Source organism: Lynx rufus, unplaced genomic scaffold (genome assembly GCF_022079265.1).
Source record: "Lynx rufus isolate CCGP_SWC_20201006 ecotype Redwood Valley unplaced genomic scaffold, mLynRuf1.p SCAF_24, whole genome shotgun sequence".
NCBI classification, from domain to species: Eukaryota; Metazoa; Chordata; class Mammalia; order Carnivora; family Felidae; genus Lynx; species Lynx rufus.
In genome coordinates this window covers 10,697,914-10,712,938 of record NW_025814839.1, presented here as the reverse complement: position 1 = coordinate 10,712,938, position 15,025 = coordinate 10,697,914, and the positions used below count along the sequence as shown (strand labels likewise).

Genomic DNA, 15,025 nt, shown 5'->3' with positions numbered 1-15,025 from the left:
CGCCCCGGCAATATATGTTTAAAACAGATATAAAAATTAACATTCACTGACATAACTAGGGCCTGTGGAGAACCAGGTTGGGATGAGTGGGCGAGCTTTAGGCAGCCAGGTGGCTCCTGTGGGTTCTTCTAGGACTGGGACTGGTAGCTTTCAGTCTGCTGTGAACTTTGGGGCAATAAAGGCTGCATTTTAACCGCCACTCCTTCTACACTTCACCCTTCTTGCTAGTTCATAAGTCATTTTTTCCCCAATAATTACAGTGCAGATGGAACCTTACTCTTCAAATTGTCCAGTATCTGGTTGACTCTGTGCTCCATGCAAGATGCCACGTCAGTGGGGGAGACTCCCAGGTGACCCAGAGCCCTTGGGGAGGACATGCAGGTCACTGGCTCCTCCAGGGGTCTCTGGGGTAGGGTTGACTCGGTGCTGGGCAGAATCTTTACTGGACCAGCCTGGGGCCTCTGCGGAATGTACAGATGCTCCATGTCTCACTCGACTAGAGCTTTCTTCTAATTCTGGACCAAAAGCAAACAGGAGTTTGGAGGAGGAGGGAGAGAATTCACATCCCAAAATTGGCTTCTGGAATGCAGTAGTTGGAGAGATTTAGTATTTTTTTTTTTTTTTAAGATGTTTATTTGGATCTTGCCTCTTTCCAGAAAGGATTTGAGACAACTTAAAACAAAAGACATTTATAGTGTGGCTCACAAAATGGGAAATCAGAGCAAAGGACGAGAGAGAGCTAAGTAAGAGTGGTCGAAATGTGTCCCGGCTTCTCCCAGCCAGGAAAGGATTATGCAGCGAAGGTCGGGAAAGGAAGACTCCTGACTGGCAGTTGAAGACCTTGTTGGTGCCAGGCAGGGTGTTGCGAGGGAATTAGTCTTATCCTCATTTTACAGTGGATGAAACTGAAAGGCTGAGAGCTTAAGTCACCAGGCTGCAGTTTGTAGCCACCCAGGCAAACCGGCCTCAAACATAATATAATGTATATGTTAACAAATGTAATAATTTTTTTATGAGAAAAAAGAGGTTGTACTTTATCCTGTATGTCACTTTATATTATCATGGGCAGCTTTCCACGGCAGTATGAATAAAGGGAGTCTGTTCATTTTTCATATCTACATCTTCTCCCATGGTTTAGATATGTCATATTTCAGGAATTTCTTAATGATGGATATTTGGGTGATTTCCAGGCTTTTTCTCTCTCCTGCGTCACAAGCAATGCTGCAGTGAATCTGTGTGTCTTATTGATCTACAAACTACTATAAGTTCCTGTAAGATAAGTGGTCAGAAGTGGAATTATTAGGTCAAAGAGTATATATTTCACATTTAAATTTGTAACAGACATGGTCAGATGACTGTTGCAGGAAAAGGTTGTATCACATTTGGTGCACCCTTCCTGTGTTCTGCTGGGTGCCGAGAGAAATACAGAAGGGATGCCAGAGGGTTTGTTGCCCTCCAGCAATTTCCATCTACACTGTGTACCGAATCCTAGGGAATGTCTGGGGTGTCAACTTGGGTGGGTGGGTAGGTGAGTGGGTGGATTTAATTCAGCTTTTCAAGCTTACCTTGCAAACACTGTGCGTGGTGTCTGGGACTAGTCTTTCATTATAGTGATTCTCTTGGGTATTGGATGTAATTTCCTTAGGGCAGGGATCTCATCCTACGTGACTTACAATATGTCTCTCACATCTTGGTTGCTTTGTGGAGATGTTGTAATTATAACACGTCAGGCAGCATTTGAGGCTCTAATTGAGACATTCCCTTTTGGGGTGTATGAAGAATTAATAACTTTGGTATTCTATACAGGTCATGGAATATCAGCCTGGAGGGGACTTGCTGTCACTTTTGAACAGATACGAGGACCAATTAGATGAAAACACGATTCAGTTTTACCTAGCCGAATTGATTTTGGCTGTTCACAGCATTCATCAGATGGGATATGTGCATCGGTAAGTGAGACTCAGGTAGTATACTGAGAATTTATCTGTATCACCTAACAAGTCCCACAGTAGAATGAATGAATGGATGAACGATTTCAGCATCAAAATAATGCTCCCTCCAAATTTTAACCAGTCTTTTTTTTTTTTTTAAGTTTATTTATTTATTTATTTACTTACTTACTTATTCATTCATTCTGGGGTAGAGAGTGAGAGAGAGAGTGTGTAGGAAGGGGCAGAAAGAGAGGGAGAGAGAGAGAGAATCCCAAGCAGGCTGTGCACTGTCAGTGTGGAGCCCGATGCGGGGCTTGAACTCGTGAACCCATGAGATCATGACCTGAGCCAAAACTGAGAGCCAGATGCTCGACCGACTGAGCCACCCAGACACCCCCAAATTTTAACCAGTCCTAACTATAAATGGCTGAAGGTATATTTTCCAAAATGGCAGACCTTTCAGCTTACTCATTCAGCAGTGAAATAGATCTATAATTATAACGTTCTCAAGTTTCCTAACAAGATCTGTTAATGTAGCTGATAAGACTGAGAACTCGTGCGTGGATTCCTCAGGTTACATGGTAGAAGAACTGAATTTGATTTGCAGAAGGAACTGGCATACCATGTAGGGGCAGAAGCCCATGGAGTTGTACTTCTGACCTTATAGAATTAGTTAGTAATTCACACAGGTGTTCCACCCTCTGTTGAAAAATGTTTTTTTGCATCCTTGCTCATGTGACGTTTTATGTACCTCTGAGAATGTTGTGGGAATGGAACCACAGTTAGGCCAGGAGTCATGAGACCTCGAATAGAATCTCAGGTTTTTCCATTGACTTAGCTACATGACCTTAGGCAAATCCCCTTGTTGCTTTCATAATGTAAAATGTGTGTCTCTAGGAGAAATAATCCATCTAATAACTTAGATTTGTTCCTTTCTCCTCCCTTCCTCTCTCCCTCCTGCTCTTTTCTATTTCCATCTCCTTCCCTTTCTCCTCCTCTTCCTTCTCATCCTCCTCCTCCTCCTCCTCCTCCTCCTTTTCCTTCTTCTCCTTCTTTTTCTTACTTAAATTTGTTTTGCAGAATGTTTTGCTTATTATTTATATCTATCAATCAGGAGGTATGTATAGCAGGACATAGACCTTGAGATTCTTGGCTGAATTGATATCCTAGGTTAATAGTTGCTTGCTGATTGGCATGGAGAAGACAATACTAATTTGTGGCCCTGATTTTCTTAGAGACGTCAAGCCTGAGAACATACTCATTGACCGAATAGGACACATCAAGCTTGTGGATTTTGGATCAGCGGCTAAAATGAGCTCGAATAAGATGGTAACAAAATGGAGCAAGATAGCTTAATAGAGATTATGCTACAAAGTGTTCTGTGGTCCTTGTAAGTTTGGAAAATATGGGAAAACTTTGAGCGACATTTTGGAATCTTCATCTGCCAATATATGGCAGGATTTCTCCATGGGTGGGGATAGGGGGATAGGAGCTGTTTCCCAGACTTACTTGATCTTGGCACCCTTTTATGTATAACATCTGTTAATACCCTACAAAACATTTTTAGGGACATCCTTAATAGTTTGGTTAAAAAGGGAAAATGCTTATTTTGTTTTTCTTTTCATTTTCCTTATTATAGATTGCCTTCTATCATCTTTATCTCAAATTTCTATTTCCTATGCAGCAAAATTGAAATAAATCACTGGCACATTTAAACAAATATCCTTAAGCATTAAGAACCTACTGCTGAAAATGTATTTCCATGTCCTGGATCTTTGGTAAAAATTACGCTGTATTCCACCTGCTAAATAGGAAGGCAAGAGGGTATCTGCTGAGACCAAGAGCAAGGATACTTTAGAAAAAGATGACAAAGTAAAAAAATATATATAAATTTAAAAAAATCTAATAAAGTTGGTATATAGTAAAGTGTGAATTTTCATGGCAACTATGCAAAAAAAATGGTAGGTCTACGAGAAAATCAACTTAGACTTTAAGACTTATTTTGCAAAGGAGTCATTTGGTGACCTGGACAAAATTCTTAGGAACTTGGCATTTGATTCTTTCTCAGTAAAATACTGATTCTAGTTAAAATGCACAAATTCAGAGGTTAGGGAGGTTATTCTTTAAAATGCCCCCTTTCCCTCCAGCCTCTAAGAGTTAAGTCCTCATGAAGGGAAATATGTAAATTTGCCTTTTTTGCTCAAGTTCCTTGGAAGAAAGATGGGTATTGTTAGGTTGATATTAGGAAAAGGCTTGGGGTTATGTTAACTCTTTGCACTCCAGGGGCTGGCCACCCTGTTCTGCAGACCTGAGGATTACTTGAGATAATTTGCTTGGTGTTCAGATCCTTGGAGAAACAGTCTCCCTATGTGCTGGTTCCCCTCCTCCCAAATTATGTTCTTGTAATTGATTCTACTTGATCATTACAATGAGAATTAGGTTATAGGATCAAAGCATTTTATGTTTTAAAAATTATGTGCAACTCAGAAACAGGTATGAAAACTTAAGTTTTGAATTTACTGGAATAAAGCAGAGGAAAAAAGTTAAGTAATGTGAAGTTTTATCATCTAGGATTGAAAAACTTGTACGTTGCATGAGTGACTGTAATGAACTCATGCATCTAGAAATAAACTGAAACATAGGTACATAGTCTAATAATTGAAGCATAGGTACATGGTCAACACCACTGACATTTTGCTCTGGGTAATTCTTTGTTGCAGGGGGCTATCCTGTGTATTCTAGGATATTTAGCTACATATCTACTAGATGCTGGTAACACCCTCCCCTCCAGTTGTGAAAACCAGAAATCTCTCCAGACAGTGCTCAGTGTTTCTTGGGGACAAAATCACCCCTGGTTGAGAACCATTGCAAGTCAGTTGAGAAACATCAGAAAGCTTATTAATGAGAGCCAGCACTACGTGCTTGCAATAAGAAAATCTACTTGGAAAACTAAATTGTGGTCCAAAGTCAATACTTGGTAAATAAATGGGAATAAAGTAAGGCCTGATCTGTGCATCTGGAATCACTTTTTTCAGAGCCCTTGATGGAGAGACTGGACTTTACTTCATTTCAGATTTCTGTTTTTTAGGGCTTCAGACTACCCTTTTCAGTTCTTCTAATTGGAACAACCATCACTTCCGGGGAGCCCTCCAGGGTCACTCAGGTTTATTTGCAGCTCAGTGCTCAATCCCTGATTAGTCTGGTGAAGGAAAGACGGCACTCAGTCCAACACATGAGAACAGTCATCTCCTCTTCTCTTGGAGAAAGAGTCTCCTCTCCAGAACTTTGTACTTTTAGGGCCAGAATGTGACAAGCACGTAGGAGGGAATTTTTAGCATTGTTTTCAGTGCAAAGGCCCTTTAATTATGGAAGACCAATAATCTACAATCTAGGTGAAGTCGAGTATGGATATAGAATTATACTTTTTTTTAAATATATTTTGTATTTTTGGTGGGTTAAGCACATGTTTCCTTTAAGTAGAATGTTTCCTAGGTGAAAAGGGGGTTCAGAATATTTTTTGTACTCAAAATATACCATATATAACCTACATTTACTGAAATTTATATATGTTACTCACTGAAAATCAATTAATCCTTTCCCTACTGCTCACAAATATTATCTATGAATTTTAGGTATTTGTGACTCTTAGATCTGTAGGGTTTTCCATCTTCCATTGTCATTATTCCAAGCCGCTTAGTCAGAATGTTGCTTTGGAGTATTCTCCTTACTAACATGGGGCCATACTGCCTAGAGGTTTGGCTGTTGAACTGAGATATGCCTTTGACCTGCGGTGTGACTTTGGTCACCCACCTTACCTTATTAGAATCTCAAAGAGTCACAAATGGTGAACGCTTCCAACCTGTCTCTTTCAGCTCTCACACAAACTTTTTTTTTTTTAATTTTTTTTTTATTTTTTTTTATTTTTGGGACAGAGAGAGACAGAGCATGAACGGGGGAGGGGCAGAGAGAGAGGGAGACACAGAATCGGAAACAGGCTCCAGGCTCCGAGCCATCAGCCCAGATCACACAAACATTTGTAAGGAGATTGTAAACAAAGAGCAGTATAGCATGTTAAGTGTTAATCAGCCTCATTTAGTGGTTGGAAACTCATAGGAGATAGACTTTTTTGAGATTTATGTAGGAGTGAAAAGCTTTTATTCCTTTTCCCCAAGAGGAACAACATAGTGAGATACGCCCCCCATCCCCCTCCTTCTGCAGGCGGATGTTTCTGCCCTGGGCAGCTACATGGGGAAAGTTAGGTTGAAATAGTTTTTTAAAAAGGCATTTTTTTTTAATGTTTATTTATTCTTTGAGAGGGAACACGAGCAGGGGAGGGGCAGAGGGAGACAGAATCCGGAGCAGGCTCCAGGCTCTGAGCTGTCAGCACAGAGCCTGACACAGGACTTGAACTCACGAACTGTGAGATCATGACCTGAGCCGAAGTCAGATGCTTAACCTACTGAGCCACCCAGGCGCCCTGAAATAGTTTTATGTTTAATAAGCATTTTAGGGGAAGGGGATTGGGAGGAGGCAGATGGTGGTTTTCTTACTTCTCATCTGCTTTCTGCTTGTAAAGGAATCTAAGTTAATCTACCCCTTTTTTTTCTTGCCTTACTGTCTCTATTTCCTGAAATACAACTCAGTTTTCTGTCTCCTAGTTTTCTTATTGTCTCCTGCTGAATTGGTGTCTTTTCTTCCTTATCAATACAGTGAAAATTAACTAGTTAATTATCAGATGGTGTCCTGTCAGGCAGGCTGGCCCACAGTACATGGCTCCACTTTTAATATCTCACCCAGATTAGCTGGCTGTGAATTGCCACCAGAAGAGAGTGAAACCATCTTGCAAAATCCTTGTCAGGATGGTGGTGTTACGTGTTAAATGGGTTTAATGTGCTTGGAGGCCGGTAGCTAATGGAAATTTAACAGTCATTAAATTGTCATTAAAAGCCTTTGTTAATTACTATTAAGTACTTAATATACTTTATGTCAGAGATGTCCATAAGGGAAGCTAGGGATATTTTCCTTAAAATTTTGAAAATTATAAAGTGATTAGACATAAATGTGTATAATCACATATCTGTTAGAGGGCAGTAGTTAGGGAGTTACCTGACGCTCTTGGATAAGTCTAATCATGAGTTTGAAAATGAGGCATTGGTGACTTACGCCCTTTCCTGGGTCATGCTGATAACGTGCCCCAGTCCAGTTCCTTTCGACTCTTTGGTTGTGAACAAGTGACCAATCCCCGTGCGCTGCAAACAAGGAGAACTGAATATTTCCAAACAATCTAGTGTGATAATAAAATAAAACCCAGCAAGTGCAAGCAGTGCATGTTTGAAGATTGCATATTAATGGTTCTGCAAGGTAATTAGGCATAAAGGGTAAGCGTTTAATCAGTGATGACATTGCAGTTTTTCTCCTCTTGTTTTCATATTTAAAAAATACTTTTATTTCTCATTGTCAGTATTGAGGGTTTTTTTTAAAAAAAAATTTTTTTTTCAACGTTTATTTATTTTTGGGACAGAGAGAGACAGAGCATGAGCAGGGAAGGGGCAGAGAGAGAGAGGGAGACACAGAATCTGAAACAGGCTCCAGGCTCTGAGCGGTCAGCCCAGAGCCTGGCGCGGGGCTCGAACTCACGGACCGCGAGATCGTGACCTGGCTGAAGTCGGACGCTTAACCGACTGCGCCACCCAGGCGCCCCTTGAGGGTTTCTATTAAAACCCTGTAGTTTAATCTGAATCCTGTGCTGAGCTCATTAACATTTACATACACATTAAAAGATAGATAGAAGTCTTCACCTGTTGGGATGAGCACTGGGTGTTGTATGGAAACCAATTTGGCAATAAATTTCATATAAAAAAAAAAAATAGAAGTCTTAGCTCAGGCCCCCCAGCATTGAGGCTTCCTCTTGACTTAAGCTACTTTCAATTCCTCAAGCGTAAGGTACCCTGTCTTAGACCGGATGTGGTATCCTTTCTCCCCACTTTTGTCTATCAACAATGGCCTTTGGTTTTCTTGGGCGGTATGACTGTCCAGCTTTCCCAGTGGGTACTCTCAGTGGAGATTCTTTTTTTTTTTTTTTAAAGATTTTATTTTATTTTTTAATGTAATCTCTACACCCAGTGTGGGGCTCAAACTCACAACTCCGAGGTCAAGATTTGCATGTTCTGCTGACTGGGCCAGCCAGGCGTCCTCCCAGTGGAAATTCTGTTGCCCAAAGCAACAGATGACTGGTGTAAAGAATAACAGCATCACACTGCTGTCTGGATTTAGGGTTTGGAAAACCTATGGTGGGCTTGAGAAAAGGGGTGAAAAGAGAAGGAGTAGGGAGAGTGGGTCTGTTTCCTATAATCGTGGGTCTTTGGGGCAGAGGAATGGACAAGATTAAAGTTATGAGCTGGAAGAGCTTGGGTGTCTGTCCCTAGAGAAGGGGACTAAGTTTCTGGTCAAAACAAAGCAAAGCAAATTGCCTTTCTTAATATAAAGCCCAGCCTTAAAGGGGTGTGGCCATACCTACAAAATATCTAAGGTCACTCGGGGGCACTCGACATCCTTTAATAGGGAGAAAGTTCGTTTCTGCCCATGTAACTGCTGATGTGAGAGAAACCTCTTTAAAGGCAGGGCTATTGGACGGCTGTAGGATTATTGGTCAACACAGTATATGACTAACATCAGGCCCTTTCTGTGTTGATAGGGAAGAAGTCAGAGAGGTGATCCTTAGCCTTCAAATTTCATGGCTCAGTAAGACTTCAAAATAATTTTGAAGGCTGAAAACGTTGCTGACTTCCTCTGTTGTCTAGGAAGGGAAGGAGGTAGGGGGCAGAAAGTCTTTTATCGGGCCTCATTTCAAGAAACAAAGGACATGTAAACACTAAAACAGTCGGAAGGACAAGTTCTCAGAAAAAAGGACAGTTCTTTAAATGGGATATATTTAGCTTTAGAAAAAGACCTACTACATTGTCCTAACCTTTGCGAGGGTTGGGTGCTTGAGTGCCACTGGATTGGAGGGCTGTGGATTTCTGAACAGCGGGGAGGCAACCACAGGAACAGGAGTTTGGGGTGAGGGAAATGAACTCATTAACATTGGTCTCTGGTGGAAGATACTTATCATGTCTTGCCCTGTGGGTGGCTTGAAGTAGGAATGTTGATTCCAAATATTTAAACTTGAGATACAATGCGTTTGCAATATCGTGTTGCCCCAGCTAGCTGCCAGGTTTTCAATAATGGGTATATAGATCTTATAGATTCGTCTTTAGGATTTATTATCATTTTGCTGTTTTCATAAGTAAGAGAAATACTGTGTAACATGTATCAGGAAAGACACCTTCCGTTCTTTCCCCAATTCTCATTTGTGTAACCAAAGGGCGTATATCATCAACAACTCTTGCCCTTTTGCCTTTGGATTATATTATGTACTTTTTTTTTTTTTTAATTAGTAAATCGTTTGCATTTCCTGACAGCGTGCCACTTGACAGAAGGTTTAAGTGCCTGGGAGAATAGTAATCAGTGGCAAATCAGCCTGTGTCTGAAACGTGGCTGTTGGCAATCTATTCGAGAATAATTGAAAGTTTTGCTGTGTTCATTTTGCTTATGGGTTTCCAGGTGAACGCAAAACTCCCGATTGGGACCCCAGATTACATGGCCCCTGAAGTGTTGACTGTGATGAATGGGGACGGAAAAGGCGTCTATAGCCTGGATTGTGACTGGTGGTCAGTGGGAGTTATTGCTTATGAGATGGTTTATGGAAGATCCCCATTCACTGAGGGAACGTCAGCCAGAACCTTCAATAACATCATGAATTTCCAGGTAAAGAGCCATTAGTAGATTTTGAAGTAATATTGAGAACTGTCATTTAAAAATGTACAAGTGAACCTTTGTAATGTAAATCAGTAGTGCTGGATAATAACAACAGCAAATACTTATAAAGCACTTTGTGCTAAAAGCTGTCCTAAGCGCTTTAGTGATTGTGTTTTATTGACTCTCAGCTGCCAGTCATTGTAAGCCTATGCCATTATTTTAGGTAACGTTAAAAAAGAAAAACTTGCCAATTAATCTATGATATTTCATTGGTTATAAAATGCATTTTTATTTCAGTGCTGTTAAGGGAATAACTGAGTCCTAGACTTTATGAAATAGGGTTCACTGGGGCGCCTGGGTGGCTCAGTCGGTTGAGCGTCCGACTTCGGCTCAGGTCATGATCTCACGGTCCGTGGGTTCGAGCCCCGCATCGGGCTCTGTGCTGACCGCTCAGAGCCTGGAGCCTGTTTCAGATTCTGTGTCTCCCTCTCTCTCTCTGCCCCTTCCCTGCTCATGCTCTGTCTCTCTCTGTCTCAAAAATAAATAAACATTAAAAAAAAAAATAGGGTTCATTAACTCGGCTAATCCTCAAACAATGGAAGAGGTAGATATTACTTCCATTTTACAGATGAGGAAACCAAAGCACACAATGGTTAAGCAAGACCATCTTGCCTAGAATAACACAGTCAGTCTGGCTTGGAAGTCCATGCTCTTGATGCTATGCTATGCTGTTTCTCGGTATGACTAGCTATCGAATATGGCAGGAGAATTGAAATGGGGGCAGAAATTAGAAATACAGGAATGTATATGAAGTAGAATTAAAACTATTTTCTAATAAGTGTATATTCTAGTAGATTAAGCCCATTTCTCTTAAAAATTTTTTTGTTTATTTTTGAGAGAGAGAGAGAGAGAGACAGAGTGTGAGTGGGGGAGGGGTAGAGGAGAGAAAGGGATACAGAATCCGAAGCAGGCTCCAGGCTCTGAGCTGTCAGCACAGAGCCCGGCGCGGGTCTCAAACCCACGAACTGTGAGATTGTGACCTGAGCCGAAGTCGGATGCTTAACCAACTGAGCCACCCAGGTGCCCCCCATTTCTCTTTTTTTTAATGTTTATTTAATATTTTGAGAGAGAGAGAATCCTAAGGAGGTTCTACACTGTCAGCACAAAGCCTGACATCTGGCTCAATCTCATGACGGTGAGATCATGACCTGAGCCGAAATCAGGAGTCGGACACCCAGCCGACTGAGTCACCCAGGTGCCCCTATTAAGCTCATTTCTTTAGGATATGATAGATATGTATGTTTTAGTTTCAACTGAAAGGAAGAAGAGACATTTCAGTTTTTTTCTAGCTCACCCAACTTCATCTTTCTGGAATACTTAATGTGTATTTTCATATTGTATAATACATATTTTATATGCTTAATACATATATATATATATATATATATTACTTGTTATTCTTGAGTCTCCTCTTGAGTTCAAGTTTTCCCTTAGATGATTCTTGGGGCCAATTTATTTCCTTCATTTCAGTTCATTCGTTCAGTAATGAGAGAATGGCACCAGGCACGGTTAGGTACCAGGTTTACAGTGCTGAGAGAGCAGAAGGCTCTCTCTGCCTTCTTTCCCTGTTATTACACAGAAATCACAGTGCACTGTGTTTGTGTAGAAGTAGATTACGGGGCGGGGGGGGGTGGTGGAGCTGGGCAGTGATCTGGTGGAAGAGGGGTGCGGGCTGGGGAGGGCGTTCTAGGCAGAGAGAACAGCATGATTTGTTCAGGAAGCTTTAAATAGCTCATCATTGTTGGACAGCAAAGAGTGAGATGGGGAGTGTAGCTACATGAGACAAGAGAGAGGACCGAGGTCAAATCATGAAGGATATTGAACTCTTGCAAAGGAACTAGGCCTATTGATGTGAACAAGCCATTTATTTTGGGAACATGCCTTTGGTCCAAAGTTAAGAGGGCACAAAACTTCCTTCTTTTAACAAAAAGAAACTTGCATATATGAGAAATACTTTTTTGGGGGGACATGAGAAACTGAGTTTGCTAAGGAAATAATAATTATTATTTTTTTGGAATAGCGGTTTTTGAAGTTTCCAGAGGATCCAAAAGTTAGCAGCGAATTACTTGATCTGATTCAGAGTTTGTTGTGTGGCCAGAAAGAGAGACTGAAGTTTGAAGGCCTTTGCTGCCACCCTTTCTTCTCCAAAATCGACTGGAATAACATTCGTAACTGTGAGTAGGGCTGCGGTCCTTCCTTTCTGGTGTTCAGATTAAGTGTAAACACTTAAGAATGTTCTGAAATTATTCTGGCCTGCAGAAGGTGGTATAAATTATATAAATAAGGGCCTCAATTATCTCCAGGGATAGAAAGGGCTAATGATGTAGCTGTCTGTAAGTGGTAATTCTTCTTTAAAATTGTTTGCACAGAATGGGGTCATTTATCAAACTCTGTGCTTAAGTGGCCTTCACATCATCTCTCAGTAAGTTAGAGGAACAGATTGATGGAGTTCAAGGGTTGCCGGTTGGTTTGACAGAGTTTCTTCTAAGAGGAAAAGTGGACGTATGTATTTCCTTCACAGATTGGGAAAAAAGACTCAAAAATGAGGCAAAGTGCCAGGTTGCTCTGCAAATGGCCAAGCCTGCACGAAACCCATAAATGCCTCTCTGTGTTCGTGTTTTCCTCGGAAACATTTTGTCTTTGCTCACAAGCCTGTAAAATCTGTAACATAGACACACACAGCAGATTCATTCATACATACATCGCTTTGGAATCAATTAGTGCAAATGAAATTCATTTAAAACAGAGATTTGATTTATTATTGACAAAACCAAAATGCTTGGGCTTTTACAAATTGGTGATTTTGGGGAACACGTGGGTGGCTCAGCCGATTGAGCGTCCAACTTCAGCTCAGGTCATTATCTCACAGTTGGTGAGTTTGGGCCCTGCATCAGCCTCTCTGCTGTCAGCACAGAGCCTTCTCTGGATCCTCTGTCCAGACCCCCGACCCCCCCTCCCCGACACACACACAACCGCGTCCCTCTCCCACTTGTGCACGCACTCTCTCAAAAATAAATAAACTTAAAAAAAAATTGATTTTTTTAAAACATTTCTTATTTTTGGATGTGTTGATTGAATGTGCCAATGATTAGCATAGATTAGGGCCGGTAGGAAAGCAGTGGGTCTGAGTGGGTTGTTTTTGTTTTTTTTAATTTTTAAAAAATATTTATTTATTTTTGAGAGAGAGAGCATGAGCAGGAGAGGGTCAGAGAGAGATGGAGACACAATCCAAAGCAGGTTCTGGGCTCTGAGCTGCAGCACAGAGCCTGATGCGGGGCTCAAACCCATGGACCATGGATCATGACTTGAGCCAAAGTCAGACGCTCATCCCACTGAGCCACCCAGGTGACCCTGTTTGAGTGTTTTATCTTTAGTGATGAGGGGAGGTGGGGAGTGGAATCCATTTCTAGGTGTCAAAACCAGACTTCTAGTTCGAGCCATGTTGTAATCCTAATATATGATGAGTTGGGTTAAGATCCCAGTGTTTTCCAGTTGAAAGCCATTTTGATGGTTTCTCTAACCTGCCCAAATGTTTAAGTAGGCTACATTTTTATAAATCTGCCTTAGCAAATTTATTTTTCTTCTGGGAGCCACATTGCTTAATTTTTCTAATCTTTAGGCATCAATCCCCAAATCTTCCAAGGTTTAGGGCTTTTAATCAATAGTATATTTTCAGGGCTATTTTCTTTTTTGCTTTTAGAAAGATTTGATATAGTTTTCTTTAGATGCTGTTCAAATAGTCTTTTCTTGCCTTGCCTTTTTATCTCTGTAATCTTATTTTTTTTTTTTTGATGGTTATCCATTTATTTTTGAGAGAGAGAGAGAGACAGAGAGAGAATATCCCAAGCAGGTTCCATGCTGCTAGCGCAGACCCTGATGTGGGGCTCAATCTCATGAACCGTGAGATCATGACCTGAGCAGAAATCAAGAGTCAGATGCTGAACAGACTGAGTCACCCAGGCACCCCGTCCGTCCTTCCTTCCTTCCTTCCTTCCAGACTGAGTGATATTCTCTCGTGTGTGTGTATACATACTACAAATTCTTTATCCATTCATCCGTTGATAGACACTTAGATTGTTTCCATATCTTGTCTATTGTGAATAATGCTGCCATGAACGGGAGAGCACAGATCTTTCTTCGAGGTACTGATTGCATTTTCTTTGGGTGTTCGACTAGAAGAGGGATTGCTGGATCATACGGTAGTTCTATTTTTAGTTTTTGAGCAACCTCTGTACCGTTGTCCTTAGTGGCTGTAACAATTAACCTTCTTACCAACAGTGTGTAAGAATTCCCTTTTCTCCACATCCTCACCAACTCTTGTTATCTTGGCTTTTTGATCACAGTCATCTTAATAGGTGTGAAGCAGTATCTCATTGTGGTTTTGATTTGCATTTCCCTGACGATTAGTGATGTTGAGCACCTTTTCATATACATATTGGCCATCTATATGTCTTCTTTTTATTTTTTTCAAATTTTATTTAAATTTTAGTTGATGTATAGTATAATACTAGATTCAGGAGTAGAACTCAGTGATTTATCACTTACAACCCAGTGCTCATTGTTACAAGTGCCCTCCTTTGTACCCACCACCCATCTAACCCATCCCCCACCCACCTCCCTCCATCAACCCTGTGTTCTCCATTGTTAAGAGTCTCTTGTGGTTTGTTTCCCTTTCTTCTCTTCTCACCCCCTTGCCATATGTTCATCTGTTTTGTTTCTTAAATTCCACATGAGTGAAATCATATGGTATTTGTCTTTTCTCTGACTTATTTCGCTTAGCATAATACACTCTAGCTCCATCCACGTTGTTGCAAATGGGAAGATTTCATTCTTTTTGATGGCTGAGTAATATTCCTGTGTGTGTGTGTGTGTGTGTGTGTGTGTGTGTGTGTGTGTGTGTATCTACCACTTCTTTTTTTTTTTATTTTTTTATTTTTTTATTTTTTACCACTTCTTTATCCATTTATCAGTCGATAGACATTTGGGCTCTTTCCATAATTTGGCTATTGTTGATAATGCTACTATAAACATTGGAGTACATGTACCCCTTTGAATCAGTATTTTTGTATCCTTTGGGTAAATACCTAGTAGTGCAATTGCTAGATCGTAGGGTAGTTCTATTTTTAACTTCGAGGAACCTCCATACTGTTTTCCAGAATGGCTGCACCAGTTTGCATTTCCATCAACAGTGTAAGGGGGTTTCCCTTTCTCCACATCCTTGCCAACATCTGCTATTT

General features: G+C 40.8%; 1 protein-coding gene across 1 annotated transcript in view; it reads left to right on the top strand.

The window, feature by feature from the left end:
- CIT (citron rho-interacting serine/threonine kinase) overlaps positions 1 to 15,025 on the top strand; it is a 164,183-nt gene that overhangs the window by 27,722 nt on the left and 121,436 nt on the right. Inside the window, exons 5-8 of the mRNA XM_047088045.1 lie at positions 1,807 to 1,949; positions 3,167 to 3,260; positions 9,534 to 9,737; positions 11,809 to 11,962. Of these exons, the coding sequence (XP_046944001.1) occupies positions 1,807 to 1,949; positions 3,167 to 3,260; positions 9,534 to 9,737; positions 11,809 to 11,962 (595 nt within the window). The remainder of the gene's footprint in view (positions 1 to 1,806; positions 1,950 to 3,166; positions 3,261 to 9,533; positions 9,738 to 11,808; positions 11,963 to 15,025) is intronic.